This window comes from Chelonia mydas, chromosome 15 (genome assembly GCF_015237465.2).
Source record: "Chelonia mydas isolate rCheMyd1 chromosome 15, rCheMyd1.pri.v2, whole genome shotgun sequence".
NCBI lineage: Eukaryota > Metazoa > Chordata > Testudines > Cheloniidae > Chelonia > Chelonia mydas.
This window is the reverse complement of record NC_057856.1, coordinates 3,917,545-3,937,365: the sequence shown is the minus strand read 5'-3', so window position 1 is coordinate 3,937,365 and position 19,821 is coordinate 3,917,545. Positions and strand designations below refer to the sequence as shown.

At 61.0% G+C, this 19,821-nt stretch overlaps 1 protein-coding gene across 1 annotated transcript; it reads right to left on the bottom strand.

The window, feature by feature from the left end:
• Window positions 1-165: 165 nt before the first annotated feature.
• P2RX2 (purinergic receptor P2X 2) lies at window positions 166-18,535 on the bottom strand. The gene is made up of 12 exons (XM_043529379.1): window positions 18,244-18,535; window positions 15,466-15,601; window positions 12,228-12,299; window positions 9,196-9,271; window positions 8,940-9,036; window positions 8,416-8,496; window positions 7,282-7,420; window positions 6,115-6,245; window positions 5,908-5,998; window positions 4,773-4,838; window positions 4,623-4,700; window positions 166-4,189 (listed from the first exon to the last, which is right to left on the bottom strand). Exons 1-12 carry the CDS (start codon window positions 18,402-18,404, stop codon window positions 3,872-3,874), a joined length of 1,446 nt encoding a protein of 481 aa, XP_043385314.1. The 5' UTR covers window positions 18,405-18,535; the 3' UTR covers window positions 166-3,871.
• Between the last annotated feature and the right edge of the window lie 1,286 nt (window positions 18,536-19,821).

The following is a 19,821-nucleotide window of genomic DNA, read 5'->3' as shown; positions in this document are numbered from 1 at the left end:
CCCCGCTGGTGTAGGGTATGGGGCTGGGCACCAGCCCCTGGAAAGGACCTGGGAGATGATGCAATGATCCAGAATCTGCCCCGCTCTCCCCCCCAGCCCACTCCCATGCCCCAGCATCACCATGCTCCCAACCCAACCCAACCCAACCCACTCAGCTGCCTGGCATCTGGTCATGTGGCCTATGTCCTCCCCCCTCTCTCCGGGTACGGGCCACGTGGGGCCTGCGCCGTCCTGCCTGGCACCTCTCTCTGGAGGACCTCAGGGTTCTGGCAGCTACGTGCTCGCCCGTGAGCCTGTCATGGCACGGGGCAGCGTTCTGTCATTGCTGCTAATAGATGCGGCTATCGCAGCCTTCCCCACAGCGCCCCCTGCTGGGAGAGGCTGGAGAATCGGGACTGCCCCCCCTCTGTCAGCACTCCAACCCTGCTCCTTACAGCGCCCCCTGCTGGGAGAGGTTGGAGAACTGGGACTGCCCCCCCTCTGTCAGCACTCCAACCCTGCTCCTTACAGCGCCCCCTGCTGGGAGAGGCTGGAGAACCGGGACTGCCCCCCTCTGTCAGCACTCTTACCCTGCTCCTTACAGCGCCCCCTGCTGGGAGAGGCTGGAGAACTGGGGCTGCCCCCCCTCTGTCAGCACTCCTACCCTGCTCCTTACAGCGCCCCCTGCTGGGAGAGGCTGGAGAACCGGGACTGCCCCCCCTCTGTCAGCACTCCAACCCTGCTCCTTATAGCGCCCCCTGCTGGGAGAGGCTGGAGAACCGGGACTGCCCCCCCTCTGTCAGCACTCGAACCCTGCTCCTTACAGCGCCCCCTGCTGGGAGAGGTTGGAGAACCGGGACTGCCCCCCCTCTGTCAGCACTCCTACCCTGCTCCTTACAGCGCCCCCTGCTGGGAGAAGCTGGAGAACCGGGACTGCCCCCCTTTGTCAGCACTCCTACCCTGCTCCTTACAGCGCCCCCTGCTGGGAGAGGCTGGAGAACCGGGACTGCCCCCCCTCTGTCAGCACTCGAACCCTGCTCCTTATAGCGCCCCCTGCTGGGAGAGGTTGGAGAACCGGGACTGCCCCCCCTCTGTCAGCACTCCTACCCTGCTCCTTACAGCGCCCCCTGCTGGGAGAGGTTGGAGAACCGGGACTGCCCCCCCTCTGTCAGCACTCCTACCCTGCTCCTTACAGCGCCCCCTGCTGGGAGAGGCTGGAGAACCGGGACTGCCCCCCTCTGTCAGCACTCCTACCCTGCTCCTTACAGCGCCCCCTGCTGGGAGAAGCTGGAGAACCGGGACTGCCCCCCTTTGTCAGCACTCCTACCCTGCTCCTTACAGCGCCCCCTGCTGGGAGAGGCTGGAGAACCGGGACTGCCCCCCCTCTGTCAGCACTCCTACCCCGCTCCTTACAGCGCCCCCTGCTGGGAGAGGTTGGAGAACAGGGACTGCCCCCCCTCTGTCAGCACTCCAACCCTGCTCCTTACAGCGCCCCCTGCTGGGAGAGGTTGGAGAACCGGGACTGCCCCCCCTCTGTCAGCACTCCAACCCTGCTCCTTACAGTGCCCCCTGCTGGGAGAGGTTGGAGAACCGGGACTGCCCCCCCTCTGTCAGCACTCCTACCCTGCTCTTTACAGTGCCCCCTGCTGGGAGAGGGGTGGCCAGGCAAGGGAGCTGTGAACACTCCCCAGCCCCTACTCCTGCCCCAGCCATCCAGCCCCTGGGCTGAGACTGGCAGGGCCTGGAGTAGGAGACACTAGCTGCGCCCCACAGCCAGTGTTACCACCCCACTCCAGCCTAGTGCCGTTTCCCGAGCCACGCGGCTGGACCCTTCTCGCAGCAGCTCGGCACCATTCCAGCCAGTGCAAACGCCAGCAGATGCCAGGCTCATGGCTCCGAGTCACTCCCACTGCATTGGGCATTGGGCACTTCCTCGGCACATGGTTCAGAGGGTTTCCCCTACAAGGACGGCCAGGAGGTGAACAGCCAGCAAGGGCTGCTTGAGTCGACAGTAGGCACCTGAGTGCAGGGCCATGGGGGGCCGGAGGTAGGTCTGGAACGGGGAGAGGGCAGTCCTTTTCCCCGGTTACAATGACATGAGAGGGCCAGTGGCAGGGTAACGTGACAACACAACTGTCCCCAGGAAAACAGCCGGCCAGAGGCCCGCAGCGCCGGGAACCCAGCGAGCCATGCGGGCTGCCTCGCATGGGCAGCTCGTCACCCGGCTCACGGCGCGCCAAGCAGCTTCGGAGTTAGCCCATCTGTACCACAAGGCATTGCGCCCATCAGCCTCCTGGGAGCCTCTGCGCCTGCAGGGCCCGCTGGCGATGACCCCAGCTCGCCTGGCTGGGCCAGTAACACCGTGTACCCGAGCTCATTTCCTAGCTGTTTGGTAAAGTGACGGGGCGGTGGGGGAGAGGGCAGGCAGGCATGGTGGGACAGCCCCTTGTGCCAGCGCTACCAGATACCGCCGGCTTGGCCAGCACGGCCTTGGTGCCACCAGCCCTTGCCTGGCTGTGAACTCAACCAGCAGCACCCACCGGTGCAGTGCTTCCCTGGGGGCCGAGCCAGCCATTCTGCCCTGCCTGGGCAGGTCTCACTTCTCCAGCCATGCCAAGGCGCCAGCCCACCCTATGGCCTAGCCGTGCTGCACAGTCAGGGCGCACAAAGGGCACGGGCTCTCACCTCACAGCCCTCTTGATTACTACATGGGCCCCTGCCCCCCAGCCACGCAGAGCCCATGGGCCAGCTCAGGGCCTAAGGTGAGCTCTGAGAGTGTCTGGGGGGGGCTGGTCTGGTTCCTGTGTTTGTGTGCCCCAGGCTACGCTCTCAAGCCCGCTCTTCAGCAGTGACTAGTGATTTGGGGGCATCTCCGTTTTCAGGGGCTCAGCCTGAGCCGTTTTTCACAGGATGGGGGCTCAGCACTTCCTGGAAAATGAGGTGTCTCAAGCTGGGGTCCCCAAAACCTGAGGCCCCCCCCAAAATTAAATCTCTAGCCCTTATGATTGTGACAAAACCCTTCAAAATATGACCCAAGTGTCACTGATGCTGTGAGCTCTGCCGGAGTCTGCAGAGAGACTGAAACAGCAGCTCTGAGAGGGGTGAAGTGCTCTGGTCATCTCAATGTCGTGTTACCTCTGAAACCTAATGAAGACTAGTCAAATGTCAGTACCGTTCACTAAGTTGCTGCTGCTCAAAGCCAGCCAGAAGGATGAATGGTGATCACGCGATGAGGAACTGCCCTGTGAGTGGTGGCTTGTCTGACATCATGAGTGGGCATGGCTGGGTTTGGGGGTGGCCCATGGGAGAGTGCTACCAGGTTTTACAGCCTCAATTCCATGGGGTGAGCAGACTCCAGCAACTGTGGAGGAAGGGGAGCGCGGGGCGGGGCAGGGGGCTCCCTTAGGGGGAGAGTAGCAGGGAAGAGGTGATGCCCCAGGAAAGGACAGTGCCCATGTGCTTCCTGCTGGTTCTGCTCCCCCTCAGCACGTGGCACCCAGCGACCCCAGCGACTCCCAGGGCAGTGCCAGTTAAAGAGCCAGCTGGGCCGGGGGAGGCGGCTGCAGCCTGCAGACCAGCCTCTCTGCGGCTGGGCTCCTGGGGCCGACCTGTCGCCCCATCACAGCCCCCTGGGCACCTTCACTGCGGGAGGGGCTGGTGCTGGCAGAGCAGGGGGTGTAGAGTGGGGCTGGTACCTGTCCCATGCTGCCCCCGTGGCAGGTCACCTGGCACTCCAGCCTCCAGGGGATTTCAGCCTAGCGCTGGGTTCTCACCCCTCCAGTCAGTACTTGGGGGCAGCCCCACTCAGCCTGCCCATTGGCCCTGCGTGTCCCCGCCAGGGGCTCCCCGCTCTCCAGTCCAGCCGCAGCAGCAGGTGGGGGGCAGCAGCAGCTCAGAGCTGGCCGGGGCCCATGGGGTTGGCTGGCGAGGAGGTCTGGGTGGTGCAGGCGTTACCACTGCAGCCTGGCGCCGGGGTCCTGTCCTGGCCAAACAGAGGAGAGATGGGGCAGTTAGTGCCCAAGCCTCGCTGCACGGCCCCACCCCAGGGCACAGGGCATGGAGAACAGCCAGGAGAAGGCCCGTGGGGTGGCTCATCAGGCAGGCTGCTGTGCCCGGCTCCCTCAAGGAACGCCCAGAGCCAGCAAGGGCAGGGAGAGCCCATCCGGCCTGGTCTCTGGGCACTGGCTTGCGAGGTGCCACGCGGCTCCATCTGTGATGGGCAGAAACACAATGTGTGACAGCAGCTGCAGCGCAAGGGGGCTGGGGCGGGCAGGGCACCAGCCATCCCTGCCCAGCAGGGCTCATGGCCCCCTTCTCCGGGGTCTCCCCTTGAGGCCTGTGCTAATTTCACACTCACTCCAGCCTCCCCTGGTAGCAAGGGTCCTGTGGGGGTCTCTCGCGCTGCACGCACAGGATCTCTGCTGAGCTTTAATTCAGCGTAGGGGGAGGTGCCCCTGGGTGGAGTCTAGTGGTGAGAGCAGGGTGCTGGGACTCCTGGGTCCTATGCCCTGCTTTGCCCTGCCTTGCTGTTTGATATGGTGAGTCGCTTCCCCGTGCCCATGGATGAGGGCACCTCCTGGCCTGGGGGAGGGAGAGCCCTGGCAGGAGCAGGGCAGGGTCATAGCGAGGGGCCGGGATGGTACCTGATCGAATTTCCGGGCGCTGTACATCTCATTCTTGTTCAGGAAGGTCAGTAAGATCCAGTCGCAGAGGAATGAGCCCTGGGGAGCAGGAGAGCTGGGTTAGTGCCCGAGGGAGGCCCATGCCAAGCACCCTGGGCACGACATACTCACCGCTCCCACTGAGGTCAGCGCCGTGGCCAGGTTAATGATGGTGGGGATCAGGCTGAACTTCCCTGCCTAGGCAGAAAAACAGAGCTGTCAGCACCACGTTCCTCAGCCCCTGACACCCGTTCCCCGCGGCTTAGGGTTGCCAACTTTGTAATACAGTATCTAAAAACCTGGCACTCCTCACCGCCTCTACCCCATCCCTTCCCCCTGGGCCTTGCCCCGCCTTGTCCCCCCCATGCCCCTTCCCTACCCCTTCCTCCTGAGGCCCCACCCCTGTTTGCTTCTCTTTCCCCCTCCCACTGTCACTCGCTGCTCTTCTCCTCTCCCCCATCCCTGCATGGCTGGGGAGGGACCTGTCTGCAGAGCCGGGGCTGGGAGCTGCAGCTGCCCAATGCAGGTAGGAGGCAGCCCCAGCGATGACCCGGCTCCTCTCCACCTCCCTCACCTGCAGTAACCGGACTTTGGGTGTCCAGTCAGTAGATCTGACTGGACACCAACAGGTCCCCTACCAGACATCTGGCCACCCTACTTGTGAATGTCAGCAACTCGGCCCAGCCTGGCATCACAGGGTCCCTGCAGTGCCAGGCCCAGTGCGAGGGAGGGGGCACTGGGCAGGGTCCCGCAGTGCCAGTGCAGGGGAGGGGGCGCTGGGCAGGGTCCCTGCAGAGCCAGACCCAGTGTGGGGGAAGGGGCGCTGGGCAGGGTCCCACAGTGCCAGGCCCAGCGTGGGGGAGGGGGTGCTGGGGAGGGTCCCTGCAGAGCCAGACCCAGTGTGGGGGAAGGGGCGCTGGGCAGGGTCCCACAGTGCCAGGCCCAGTGTGGGGGAGGGGGTGCTGGGGAGGGTCCCTGCAGAGCCAGGCCCAGTGCAGGGGAGGGGGCGCTGGGCAGGGTCCCTGCAGAGCCAGACCCAGTGTGGGGGAAGGGGCGCTGGGCAGGGTCCCTGCAGAGCCAGACCCAGTGTGGGGGAAGGGGCGCTGGGCAGGGTCCCACAGTGCCAGGCCCAGTGTGGGGGAGGGGGTGCTGGGCAGGGTCCCTGCAGAGCCAGGCCCAGTGCAGGGGAAGGGGGCGCTGGGCAGGGTCCCTGCAGAGCCAGGCCCAGTGCAGGGGAAAGGGGTGCTGGGCAGGGTTCTCTTCCCACCTGGCCATGCACAATAACGTCGATGCGGATCCCGTAGGCCTTGATCAGGCTCCGCGTGTTCATCCCGTTGCAGTTGTAATATTTGGCAAACCTGTGCAGGAGAGAGCAGGGATGAGGGGCAGTCAGAGCGGAGCAGCCAGGCCCGAGAGCAGGGGTGTTGCAGGGCCCTGGGGGTCACCACCCCAGAGGAGCAGGGGGACAGGTCACCTGTAGTTGTAGCCAGAAGACACCTGAATCCTCTTGGGATCCAGCCTGTGGAAGGAATAGCTGGGGTTGCACGCAGAGTCGGGCAGGTCCAGGTTACAGTTCCAGTTTATGATCACTCCAATAACGCCGCCCTGCAGGAGACAGAGAGCAGGGCAGGACCAACACACCTCTAGCAGGACCTCAAGCCGCCCTGGGCAGCACCCGGGGTCCTGACTTCCAGCCTATTGCCCCTCCCCTCCCCCCCAGACCTCCTTGCATCTTAGAGCTTCCCTCTCTGCTCCCTGTATCTCCCTGCTGCCCGTCCGGCCAGACGCTTTCCCTCCTGCTCGCCCGGCAGGGCCCACCCAGCACCGGAGGGCAGCCGCCGGGCTCCGGGAGCTGCCTGCCAGCCTAGCTCAGCCCAGCGCCCGGCAGGCTCGTGCTGAGGCGAGGGAAGCACGAAGGAGCTGGCTATCCAGGCCCAGTGGGCGTGTGTGGAGAGGACTCAGAAAGCGAGCGTGTGGCTCTGGGGTCAGAGGGGACCCAGCGGCTGACCACTGCCCAGTAGGGGGCATCCCGAGAAGAGAGGCCAGGATGGCACAAGGCTCTGGGGAGTGGCAGAGAATGGCCAGTGGGCCAAAGGGCATTCACCTGCCAGGCCCTCCTGCAGCAGCTGGTGCCCCCGCAGGCACCCGGGCAGTGCTGGGCGCAGGGCAGTCAGCCAGATTGAGCGACATGCTGGGCTCCGCACAGAGCTGCCTGCAGGCCTGCGCTGTCTGTCTGACAGCTTCCCAGCAGCCCGCCACAAGTCTCTGCTGACCAGGAACTTCCTGCCATGGCACCTGCTCGAGTCCCCCAGACCCTGAACACTCCTGTGCAGGAGGCAAGAGCAGCAGCAGGACGGAGGGGAGGGATAGCTCAGTGGTTTGAGCATTGGCCTGCTAATCCCAGGGTTGTGAGTTCAATCCCTGAGGGGGCCATTTAGGGGATCGGGGCAAAAATTGGGGATTGGTCCTGCTTTGAGCAGGGGGTGAGACTAGATGACCTCCTGAGGTCCCTTCCAACCCTGATATTCTCTGGGCCTGAGCTGGAGCCCCCCTTTGGGGGAGACCTGAGAGAACCAAGCAGTGGCCACACCTGGCCAGAGACTGTCACCAGGTGAGGGTCCCCCCTCCCCTCACAGTGTACCTGTTCGGCCAGCACGGTGAAGTTCTCTCCTGCCTGCTCCACAATGGAGCCCAGCCGGAAGATGGGGCAGTACAGGTCGGTGGTCTCGTTGAAGGTGCAGTCTTTGAGGTAGCCGTTCTTATCGTCCTTCACGTTCCCTCTGAGGAGACATGCCGAGAGCTGCTGAGTATCTCACCCGCCATATGCATGAACAAACCCAGACCCCCATGGGACCCACAGCTGCTAATACCTGTGCACACTCACAAACACAGGGTTGCCAACTTTCTAATTGATGAAAACTGAACACCCTTGCCCCACCCCATGTCCCACCTCTTCCCCTGAGGCCCCTCCCTCACTTACTGCTCTCCCCCCTTCCTCCTTCGCTTGCTCTCCACCTCCCCTTCCTTGCTCACTCCCCCCTCTCCCGGGACTCACCTGCTGCCTGCAGAGCCAGGCTGGGAGGAGTTGATGTGGAGCCTGCCCAATCGGGGCACAGCGAGGCAGGGGGTGGACAGGATTCCCCACACCCCTGCGGCCCAGCGCCAGCACCTACAACTCTGCCGGAGCGGCTGGAGCCGGGTTCTCTCACTCAGCAGTTGAGAAGAGAGCAGCTCCTCCAGCCTCCAACCGCAGCTGCTGCTCTAACTGCAGGTAACCGCACTTTTAGCATCCAATCAGCTGTGCTGACTGGACACCGCCAGGTTCCCTTTTCGACCGGTCGAAAACTGGCCACCTGGCAACCCTAAATTACACCCCCTGCAGGTGCACAAACAGAGAGCTACAGAGCCATTTGCACACACACACGCAGCCCCCATGCACACACCCCCCCACAGCCGTGCTCTACAGACTCATCTCTAGCATGTGCTGGTCTGCGGTGCCCTGGCCCAACCACAATGGCAGCAATGGTCAACCTGGCATCATTCAGCCAGCTGACCAGGCCCTGCAGACACAAACCACACACCTCCTCACACACCCCCAGAGCAGCCCCCAGGCAATGTCTCCCCCCCCCGGTGCCCATGCGCCGTGTTCTCGTTCCCTCCTCCCCGTCCCGGCTCTGTTCCTGACCGGCACAGCCTGTTAACCCTCCCCCGAGGGGGGCGGTTGGTGTGAGACCATGGGGGGCACAGCCACTCGCTGGTCACTGCTGAGCCATACTTGGAGAATCCGAAGCGGGGGAAGTGGATGTTGTTCTTGATCAGGACGGTGAACTGCGCGGCCATCTTCCCCAGGGACTCACTGGCGAGGCCAGAAACAAGTGTCAGCTCTTCACTGGGTAGGGAGTTCCTCCTCCCCCAAGCCCCAGGCATCATCCTCCCCACCCCCACAAGTGACGGCCCCCACCCACAGCCAAAGCCCCATCGCCCCAAAGCATATGGGGGTCCCTTCTTCACCATGAGGGTGCTGTGTCTCCCCCACTGTTGACACCCCTCTTTCCTGGTGCTAACTCACCCCTGATGAGAAGGGGGGGGTCCTGCCTCTCCCCAGGCTAGCACCCCCTCCCTGCCCAGCGCTGTCCCCCTCTGGGGTGTCCCACTGGAGCTGGGTGCTGGGGTGAGGGTTAGGTGGCATCCCAGGGCAGGAGAAGGGCTGAGGGGCTCCCAGCTGTGCCTCCTTCCCAGGGGCCATGAACATCCCCCTGTCTGTAGGTCCCCCTGCACTCCCAGCAGCCCCTTCTCTACCTGACCGTGTGTCCGTCTTCCACTGGACACCAGGCGGAGACCTCGCAGGTCTTCCCCGACCCGCTGTAATAGGGGACGCAGCGCCCCGTCCTCTCTCCTACGGGGACAGACAGACAGATGGACTGAGAGCGTGTCTCCTGGGGGTGGCAGGCCCTGCCCTCCCTCTGGCTCTGTGGCAGCTGAATGCCAGTGTCCAGCTGGCCCTGACCCGTGCCCACGCCGACATCCCAGCTGCCAGCCAGCACTGTTCACTCACCGTTCCCCAGCATGTCCATCTCCCCAGCCACACAGTCGCTGTCAGAGCTGCAGGCGGCGTCAGGGACCTCCAGGCTCTGCAGGGGCAGGAACCAAGGTGTCACCGGGAGAGGGGAGTGTGACGCTCTGTACCTCAGGGGAACACCCAGCACCTCCATGTTCATCCTTGTAAAATGATTGTGTGGTATCCAATGCAAAGTTTGTCATGTCGGGTGTCTTCGGAAGGCTCATGATGCACTGAGCATGGTTGTTCAAGTGATGTTATAGTAATTGTTACAGTAAAGTTATAGGTTATAATTTCATGTATATAGTTATGAGGCTAAAAATGTGTCCCCATGGCATAAAGCAAGCCCAGGCAAAAACTCTCCAAGAGCAGAGGGGCAGTTCACACCCCATCAGGGCATGGATGGGACAAACCCAGCCCAGCCTCACAGGAACAATGGACACCGGCTTAGGACGCAACAAAAGAATCTGTTAGACTCTCGAGGGAGTCACCCTCTTCCTTTGGGCAGTTTGGGACTGCGATGAGGTAATAATGCTCACCTGACTCTGAAGGAGGTAGGCGGGGGGCAAAACCATGAGGGAAGAAAGGACATGATAAAAGGGAGAGATGTTTGCCATGCTCTCTCTCTTCCATCTACATCTACAGACACCACCACCACCAGGTGACTGAAGCGCTGATCAAAGGAGAGAGCCTGGCTGAAAAGCAACCAGCCAGCCTGTGGTGAGAAGAATCTAAGTTTTGAAGGACATTGAAAGTGTTAAGATCAGCTTAGAATGCGTTTTGCTTTTATTTCATTTGACCAAATCTGACTTGTTATGTTTTGTCTTATAATCACTTAAATCTACCTTTATAGTTAATAAATCTGTTTGTTTATTCTACCTGAAACAGCACATTTGGTTTGCAGTGTGTCAGAGACTCCCCTTGGGAGAACAAGCCTGGTACGTATCAATTTCTTCGTTAAATTGACGAACTTATATAAGCTTGCTGCGTCCAGCGGGCATAACTGGACACTGCAAGACGGAGGTTCCCAGGGTTGTGTCTGGGACTGGAGATATTGGCTAGTGTCATTCGCTTGCAAGCAGCTGGGAGCAACTGACATGCCAGAGGCTGTGCGTGAACAGCCCAGGAGTGGGGTTCTCACAGCAGAGCAGGGTAAGCCTGGCTCCCAGAGTCAAGGATTGGGGTGGCCTAGGAGATCACTGGTCCAGACAACACCAGTGGGGAACGTCACAGGAAGGGACCTCTGGGGCCCTGCAAAGAGGGCAGAGCTGCGGGAGGGGAGCGATGGGACTGAGCCAGTCCCCCTACCCAGCACCCTCCCTCTCACCTCCACCTCAGCCACCCCCTGCAGCCTGGGATGCCCCTCGCATTGGGTGACCTCTGCCCCCCGCACTCTCTGTTATGCCAGCAACAGGGAGCTGAGCAAGATCAGCCCAGACCCAGGTGTGGAAATGGGGCAAAGCTGAGCAGGACGCCTGGGTGAAGGGACCCAAAGAGGCCAAGTTCTGGCTGAAAGCCACACCACAGCTCCCATCCCCTGCAACTGGCATTGCTCCCTCTCCCGGCCTGGGGGCTGGTCTAGGTACCATACCAGCCACTGTGCTCCTGCTTGTCAATCACCCCTGGCCCAGAGGCTGTGGGCGTTTTGCAGCCAGCTGCCTGGGCAGGGCCGGGCAGGCAGCAATCCCTGGTGCAGCTCTGCGGGCAGGGACCAAGGGCTCCAGAGCCTTTGTCTGCACTAGGTGCCCTAAAGCAAGTTAAAAAAGTCTGGATTGGATGAATGGACTAGAAGGTTGATAGAAAGCTGGCTAGATTGTCGGGCTCAACGGGTAGTGATCAATGGCTCCATGTCTAGTTGGCAGCCGGTATCAAGTGGAGTGCCCCAAGGGTCGGTCCTGGGGTCGGTTTTGTTCAACATCTTTATTAATGATCTGGATGATGGGATTAATTGCACCCTCAGCAAGTTCGCAGATGACACTAAAATGCGGGGAGAGGTATATATGCTGGAGGGTAGGGATAGGGTCCAGAGTGACCTAGACAAATTGGAGGATTGGGCCAAAAGAAATCTGATGAGGTTCAACAAGGACAAGTGCAGAGTCCTGCACTTAGGTCGGAAGAATCCCATGCACTGCTACAGGCTGGGGACCGACTGGCAAAGCAGCAGTTCTGCAGAAAAGGACCTGGGGATTACAGTGGACGAGAAGCTGGATATGAGTCAGCAGTGTGCCCTTGTTGCCAAGAAGGCCAACGGCATATTGGGCTGTATTAGTAGGAGCATTGCCAGCAGATCGAGGGAAGTGATTATTCCCCTCTATTCGGCACTGGTGAGGCCACATCTGGAGTACTGTGTCCAGTTTTGGTCGCCCCACTATAGAAGGGATATGGACAAATTGAAGAGAGTCCAGCGGAGGGCAACGAAAATGATTAGGGGGCTGGGGCTCATGACTTACGAGGAGAGGCTGAGGGAACTGGGGTTATTTAGTCTGCAGAAGAGCAGAGTGAGGGGGGATTTGATAGCAGCCTTCAACTACCTGAAAGGGGATTCCAAAGAGGATGGAACTCGACTGTTCTCAGTGGTAGCAGATGACAGGACAAGGAGTAATGGTCTCAAGTTGCAGTGGGGGAGGTCTAGGTTGGATATTAGGAAACACTATTTCACTAGGAGGGTGGTGAAACACTGGAATGTGTTACCTAGGGAGGTGGTAGAATCTCCTTCCTTAGAGGTTTTTAAGGTCAGGCTTGACAAAGCCCTGCCTGGGATGATTTAGCTGGGGATGGTCCTGCTTTGAGCAGGGGGTGGGACTAGATGACCTCCTGACGTCCCTTCCAACCCTGAGATTCTATGATTCTATGAAAGTGCTGCTCATGGGAATGTGGGTCTGGGGCTGTCATGGGCCAACTGAAAACATGCCCAAGTCTCCCATACCCAGCCTCCTTCCTCTGCATCATTTTGCTGCTCCCAGCCAGCCAGGCCCCCTGCCTCCATCCTCCACCCGTGCCCTCCACACAGCCCCGTCTGTCTCTCTCACCTCGGGGCAGGTCTCCAGAGTCTGGGAGTGGGTGACTTCCACCCGGGTGAGGATGCTGAACACGCTGCCGCCCTGCAGAGCCGACAGGGAGAGAGAGACGTTTTCCATGGAGCCCCCACCCCTGTTTCCCCACCAGCTCTCACTGGGGTGCCCTGCTGGATCTGGAATGAGTGAGATCGCTGGAGAGAGCCCTGCGGCGCTGGAGGGCATCTACCCGGCCAGCCTCAGCCAGCAAGAGAGCAACCAGCTGCCTCTCCTTACTCCAAAGCAGGGGAGGGCTCGTAAATCCTGCCCCCTGCCCGGGCCAGTCCCTTCACCACTTCCCATCCAGGAGCCACGCTGGGCTGGCCCCATGGCACATGGTTCTAGGGGCTCGCGGGGGCTCGCTGGGAGCAGGAAGGGCTCCCTATGGCAACCAGGCAAGTCAGCGCACACACGGGGATTGGCACAGCGCAGGGAGCCCTGGGGGCGCAATGGTGGGGGGGTTGCAGGGACGGGCGCTCCGTGCAGGGCTCAGCGGGGGCCCTGGGGACGCAATGGTGGGGGGGTTGCAGGGACGGGCGCTCTGTGCAGGCTCCAGCTCTGTGCAGGGCTCAGCGGGGGCCCTGGGGGTGCAATGGTTGGGGGGTTGCAGGGACGGGCTCTGTGCAGGCTCCAGCTCCGTGCAGGGCTCAGCGGGGGCCCTGGGGGCGCAATGGTGGGGGGGTTGCAGGGACGGGCGCTCTGTGCAGGCTCCAGCTCCGTGCAGGGCTCAGCGGGGGCTCTGGGGGCGCAATGGTGGGGGGGTTGCAGGGATGGGCGCTCTGTGCAGGCTCCAGCTCCGTGCAGGGCTCAGTGGGGGCCCTGGGGGTGCAATGGTGGGGGGGTTGCAGGGATGGGCGCTCTGTGCAGGCTCCAGCTCCGTGCAGGGCTCAGCGGGGGCCCTGGGGGCACAATGGTGGGGGGGTTGCAGGGACGGGCGCTCTGTGCAGGCTCCAGCTCCGTGCAGGGCTCAGCGGGGGCCCTGGGGGCGCAATGGTTGGGGGGTTGCAGGGACGGGCTCTGTGCAGGCTCCAGCTCCGTGCAGGGCTCAGCGGGGGCCCTGGGGGCGCAATGGTTGGGGGGTTGCAGGGACGGGCTCTGTGCAGGTTCCAGCTCCGTGCAGGGCTCAGCGGGGGCCCTGGGGGTGCAATGGTGGGGGGGTTGCAGGGACGGGCACTCTGTGCAGGCTCCAGCTCCGTGCAGGGCTCAGCGGGGGCTCTGGGGGCGCAATGGTGGGGGGGTTGCAGGGACGGGCTCTGTGCAGGCTCCAGCTCCGTGCAGGGCTCAGCGGGGGCCCTGGGGGCGCAATGGTGGGGGGGTTGCAGGGACGGGCACTCTGTGCAGGCTCCAGCTCCGTGCAGGGCTCAGCGGGGGCTCTGGGGGCGCAATGGTGGGGGGGTTGCAGGGACGGGCGCTCCGTGCAGGGCTCAGCGGGGGCCCTGGGGGTGCAATGGTGGGGGGGGTTGCAGGGATGGGCTCTGTGCAGGCTCCAGCTCCGTGCAGGGCTCAGCGGGGGCCCTGGGGGCACAATGGTGGGGGGGTTGCAGGGACGGGCGCTCTGTGCAGGCTCCAGCTCCGTGCAGGGCTCAGCGGGGGCCCTGGGGGTGCAATGGTGGGGGGGTTGCAGGGACGGGTGCAGGGCTCAGCGGGGGCTCTGGGGGCGCAATGGTGGGGGGGTTGCAGGGATGGGCTCTGTGCAGGCTCCAGCTCCGTGCAGGGCTCAGCGGCGGCTCTGGGGGCGCAATGGTGGGGGGGTTGCAGGGACGGGCTCTGTGCAGGCTCCAGCTCCGTGCAGGGCTCAGCGGGGGCCCTGGGGGCGCAATGGTGGGGGGGTTGCAGGGACGGGCTCTGTGCAGGCTCCAGCTCCGTGCAGGGCTCAGCGGGGGCCCTGGGGGTGCAATGGTGGGGGGGTTGCAGGGATGGGCTCTGTGCAGGCTCCAGCTCCGTGCAGGGCTCAGCGGGGGCCCTGGGGGTGCAATGGTGGGGGGGTTGCAGGGACGGGTGCAGGGCTCAGCGGGGGCCCTGGGGGCGCAATGGTGGGGGGGTTGCAGGGACGGGCGCTCTGTGCAGGCTCCAGCTCCGTGCAGGGCTCAGCGGGGGCCCTGGGGGCGCAATGGTGGGGGAGTTGCAGGGACGGGCGCTCTGTGCAGGCTCCAGCTCCGTGCAGGGCTCAGCGGGGGCCCTGGGGGTGCAATGGTGGGGGGGTTGCAGGGATGGGCTCTGTGCAGGCTCCAGCTCCGTGCAGGGCTCAGCGGGGGCCCTGGGGGTTCAATGTTGGGGGGGTTGCAGGGACGGGCGCTCTGTGCAGGCTCCAGCTCCGTGCAGGGCTCAGCGGGGGCCCTGGGGGTGCAATGGTGGGGGGGTTGCAGGGACGGGTGCAGGGCTCAGCGGGGGCCCTGGGGGTGCAATGGTGGGGGGGTTGCAGGGACGGGCGCTCTGTGCAGGCTCCAGCTCCGTGCAGGGCTCAGCGGGGGCCCTGGGGGCGCTGGTCATATGTCGGCAACGCGCTGTTATTATCACTGGCACACAGCATTGGCACAGCCAGCGTTAGCGAGGTGCCCAGAGCAGCCCCCCCCCCCCCCCCGCCTGTCTGGGGGCTGTCACAGTCTGGTTGCTTCCAGGGGGACCTGGCACCAGGCAGGAGCTATTACAGCCTGTGTGGGAGTGGGCGAGTCTGTGGGGGAGGGGCAGTGCTTTGGCTTCCCAGACGGGAGTGGGGGGGGCTGCATCAAAGCCTTGTGGGGTGCATGGGGGAGGGGCAGCGTCACGGCCTTGCCTGGCAGGGGGAGGGGGGTCGTGTCAGGGCCTCCCAGAAAGGGGGGCAGATCACAGCCTTGCCGGGGGGGGGGGGGGGGGGGCGGGTGGTAGTGTCAGGGCCTCGCAGAAGGGGGGGGCAGATCACAGCCTTGCGGGGGGGGGGGGGGGGGGGGGGGGGCGGGTGGTAGTGTCAGGGCCTCGCAGAAGGGGGGGCAGATCACAGCCTTGCCGGGGGGGGGGGGGCGGCGGCTGGTAGTGTCAGGGCCTCGCAGAAGGGGGGGGCAGATCACAGCCTTGCGGGGGGGGGGGGGGGGGCGGGTGGTAGTGTCAGGGCCTCGCAGAAGGGGGGGCAGATCACAGCCTTGCCGGGGGGGGGGCGGGTGGTAGTGTCAGGGCCTCGCAGAAGCGGGGGCAGATCACAGCCTTCCAGGGCATGGCGGGGGCAGCGTCACAGCCTCACCTCGGCAGGTTTGACGTACTCCTCCACGTCCCAGACCCTGTTGTGCGAGCGGGCGACGCCCTTGACCTTGGTGACCACAGAGCTCTCGGGGCCCGTCTCGCTCTCCTGGTAGCCCTTCTGGATGATGAACACGTACCTGGGGGGCAGGGGAGCCGTCAGGGACATACATCCCCAGCAGCCGGGGGGGGCGGCGGGTGGGGGGAGGGACGTATCCCCCCACCTCTGCCTGCCCTATGGCTGGGGAATCCAAAACGCAAGGGCTTCTCCCCCTCCCCGGCAACGTGCCACCCCCATGCTCCCTGCACCGCTGCATTATCCACTCCCCCACCCTCAGCCTTGTTGGTGCCGGGCAGCTCCTGGGAGCCAGCCCCTGGGAGCCAGCCCCTTCCCATCCCCGGTCCCGGCCCACACCAAGGGCGTCGGGGGCCTGGGAGCACCAGGAAGTAGCAGACAGAGACAGGAGGCCAGCGGAAGCCAGGGAGGGGGCCGAGAGAACCTGGGGAGAAGGGGAGCATGGGCGGCTGTGTGGGGAGCGGTGATGGGCTTAGGGAGAGTGGGGCAGAGAGAAGCCAGGAGAGGGGGTGGCTGGGGACTCCGGGGAGCTGGTCTGTCGGTGTTGGGGGATCCTGCACACACCCACCAGGGCTCATCCGTCTGGGTGAGGTTCATGCATGTGGCAGGTCTGTCTCCACGGCCTGCAGGGCCGGTGAAATCCCTGGTCTTTGCAGATAGACCCTCTAGCCGAGGGCGAGGAGCCGGCCTGCAAGCCAGGGGACCACGGCTCTAGCCTTGGCTATTTACTAACTGCTGTTAGTGCTTCTGTGACCTTCATAACCCTCATTATTAACCGAGCCCTCAGGCCCCGACCTGGCCACTCGCCCACGTCACAGCTCCAGGGAGTGAAAGGAGCAACGTCCCATCAGGTCGGGACAAAACCCAGGTCTCGCTAGGACGGGGGAAAGTCTCACCCCTTTGCCACAGTGCCTTACAGAGGGAATGTGTCAATTTATGTGCTTGATTGGGCTGTGTGTAACCGTTGGCCCTGGGATTCTTACTCTGGGTCCTACAAACCAGTATGTAACTACCCTGCCCATCCCATATTGCTAAATGGGTGGAGGGGCCTGGCTGGATCCCACCTAGCTGGGAGGGGGTCCTGGCATAGAAGAGGGAGTCCCAGTGCAGGATCTTTGGGGCCAGAGACAGCTCCAGGAACTAGGCCAGGGCAGGGATTCACACTGTAAACACCTCCAGACCAGTGCGGCCTGCGTTTGACTAACCCAGGGCCTAGAACTTTTCATAGATTCCCAGGCCAGATGGGACCATATGGCACCGACTGAGAGACGCTGCATGAATCTGCTCCTACAGCCAGGAACAGGATCCTGGAATCCCGCTACCGGCCACCTCTCAAATAGCAGGTGTGTTGGGTCCCCCTCAGGCCCTGGCCTACTGGTTGCATTCAATAGCTGGCTAGACAGCAAGCATCGTTCTGGGCAGTGTAATAGTTAGTGCTTCTTCAGGCCGGGATGTCTCAAGGCCCTGCTAGCGAAGCCTTTCGCCTGCAGGTCACCAGAAATCCTGGCTCGCTCAGCCGGGGTTCAGGCTTATTTCCAGCTAACAGATGCTGGGTGGTGCCTCTTGGAGCGGAGGTGGGTGGGTCTCTGTTCCAGATCCCCTGTCACACACTCCCAGCCCTGCTTTGCGCTGGTGAGCAGACTCGGCAGGGAGGCTGAGAAGTGCACTGGCCATGGGCTGAACTATGCCACGAAGCAATCGTTTCCAGATCAGCTGGGCGGTGTATGCGACTGTCCTCCTGGGAGATCTCATTCACCAGCATGTGCGCGCGTGACATGGGGGGTGGGAAAGAGGAGAGCGACTGGGTGTGGGGAAGGAGAGTGCATGGGATGGGAGAGCTTTTAGTGGAAAGGCAAGTGAGGATGGGCAGAGTTCAGAGAGAGTGGAACTGGGGGATGTGAGAGAGGGGAAGGGTCCGGGATGAAAAGAGGGAGAAGAAAAGAGACTGGAAAGTTAAAGGAGGGAGGAAGAGACCACAACATAGACAGGACAGTAGGAGAAAATGACTATTAAACAATCTAGAAAAAGGAGATTGAGGGGGCACTGGAGTGTGAGAGACAGAGCAGAGCAAAGGAAAGAGGGGAAAAGGAAAAAGAACAAATCCTTTTACTACATTTGTACTAGAGTCAGACAATATTTTTTGGCAAAAAACCCCAAACCCACGCACGTTTTTATTTGAGTCAAAATTCCCCCTCGGAGGGTGGGGGCGGCAGGGGTATGAAAACCAAAAAATGTTTGGTGAAAAGCTTTGCTTTTTGGAAAAGATGCTCAGTTTTTGATTTTCCAAAGGCAAAAAAAAGTTTTTGATTTTCCCAAAACTGATTTGTTTTTTATGAGAAATGATTTTTTAAACCTGTACATTTTTATCAAAAATGTTTTGATCAAATGGAAAATGTTTCCGGTTTGGATTGTCATTGAGAGGAAGAAAACAAAGCATGCTAATGGGAAACTAAAACCCCCAAAGTCTCCTGCAAACCATAATTGCCTTTTATTCACCAGCTCTCGTATTTCCGGAGTCAGAAAGGGTAGGTGCAAAGTGATGCAAGATTTAACCACATTGAAAAGGACTGGTGCCAGCAATGTGCCCAGGGCGGACTGGCTACGCTGCCCCTTCTGCCTTGTCTCTTCTGGCGTTCCTCTGCCTGCCCCTCAGCTCTCCCCACCCCATCTCTCCCAGACCCACACGCTGGCTCAGCCAGGACCTACCAGATGAAGTAGAGCAGGATCAGCAGCTGCACCCCTCTGTACATGATGCCGAGGTTGCGGTTCTTCACCACGATCACTTTGGGGGTCTCGTAGTTCCAGAACTCCCAGAAGCAACGCCGGCAGCCCACGGCCCCGGGCCGCCTCGCCGGGGGCTCCTCCATCCGCAGGGGGAGGATCTAGGGAAGCCTCTGGGCTGAGATGGGATCTCCACTCCCTTGCCTTATACTGGGAGAACTGGGAGGGTCCCAGTCCTACAGCAGCAACAGCCTCTCTGTATTGGTTTATTCTGGGATCTCCACGGCTCCTGCCCGCTCTGAAGCTGCCGTTATACTGGTTTATACTGGGATCTCCTTTCTCTCCGTCTGCAGGTTCATGCTCTGAGCCTCACTGATGGTAGCAGCACCTCCCATCCGCTGCCTCTCTCTGACGAGGGCACGGTATGGACTGGTCATCCTCAGCTCCAGACCAGGCAGCTGGACTAAAGGAATCAATCCCCTGGGGTGCCCGCAGCTGCCCATCTCTGCAGCATTGATGCCCCCTTGTGGCCAGAGTAGATATTCCTGCTCCACACCAGCCGCAAGTTTCAGAGTATCAGCCGTGGTAGTCTGTATTCGCAAGAAGAAAAGGAGTACTTGTGGCACCTTAGAGACTAACCAATTTATTAGAGCATAAGCTTTTGTGAGCTACAGCTCACTTCATCGGATGCACAGAATGGAACATAGAGTAAGAAGATATAGATATACATACAGAGAACATGAAAAGGTGGAGTAAGAGGCTAATTAATTAAGATGAGCTATTATCAGCAGGAGAAAAAAACTTTTGTCGGGATAATCAAGATGGCCCATTTCAGACAGTTGACAAGAAGGTGTGAGGATACTTAACGTGGGGAAATAGAGTCAATATGTGTAATGACCCAGCCACTCCCAGTCTCTATTCAAACCCAAGTTAATGGTATCTAGTTTGCATATTAATTCAAGCACAGCAGTTTCTTGTTGGAGTCTGTTATTGAAGCTTTTCCGTTGCAAAATTGCCACCTTTAAATCTGTTACTGAGTGGCCAGAGACGTTGAAGTATTCTCCTACTGGTTTTTGAATGTTATGATTCCTGATGTCAGATTTGTGTCCATTAATTCTTTTGCATAGAGACTGCTCCATCATCCCCAGTCCTGGAAGAGGAGTGGAAGAAAGCTCGGCTTGTGGCCGACCCAGGTAAGCTTGACATTGATCCCAGTAAGGTTAATGGAGCAGCATGATGGGACTCAATTAATAAAGAATTAAAGGAGGGGAATGTAATTAATGGCACTCAACATGGGCAAATGGAAAATAGAGCCTGTCAGACTAACTTGATGGCATTTTTGGACGATATGATGCGTTTGGTTGGTAAAGGTGATAGGGTTGATGTAAAACACTCAGACTTCGGTCAGGCATTTGATTCAGTACCACAAGATATTTTGAGTCTAAAACTAGAACAAGCGAAAATCAGCATGCCATACGTTAAATGGATTAATCACTGCCGGAATGAGAGGTTTCAAAATGTAATTTGAACCGGGGAATCATCACTGAGGGGAAGTGTTTCTAG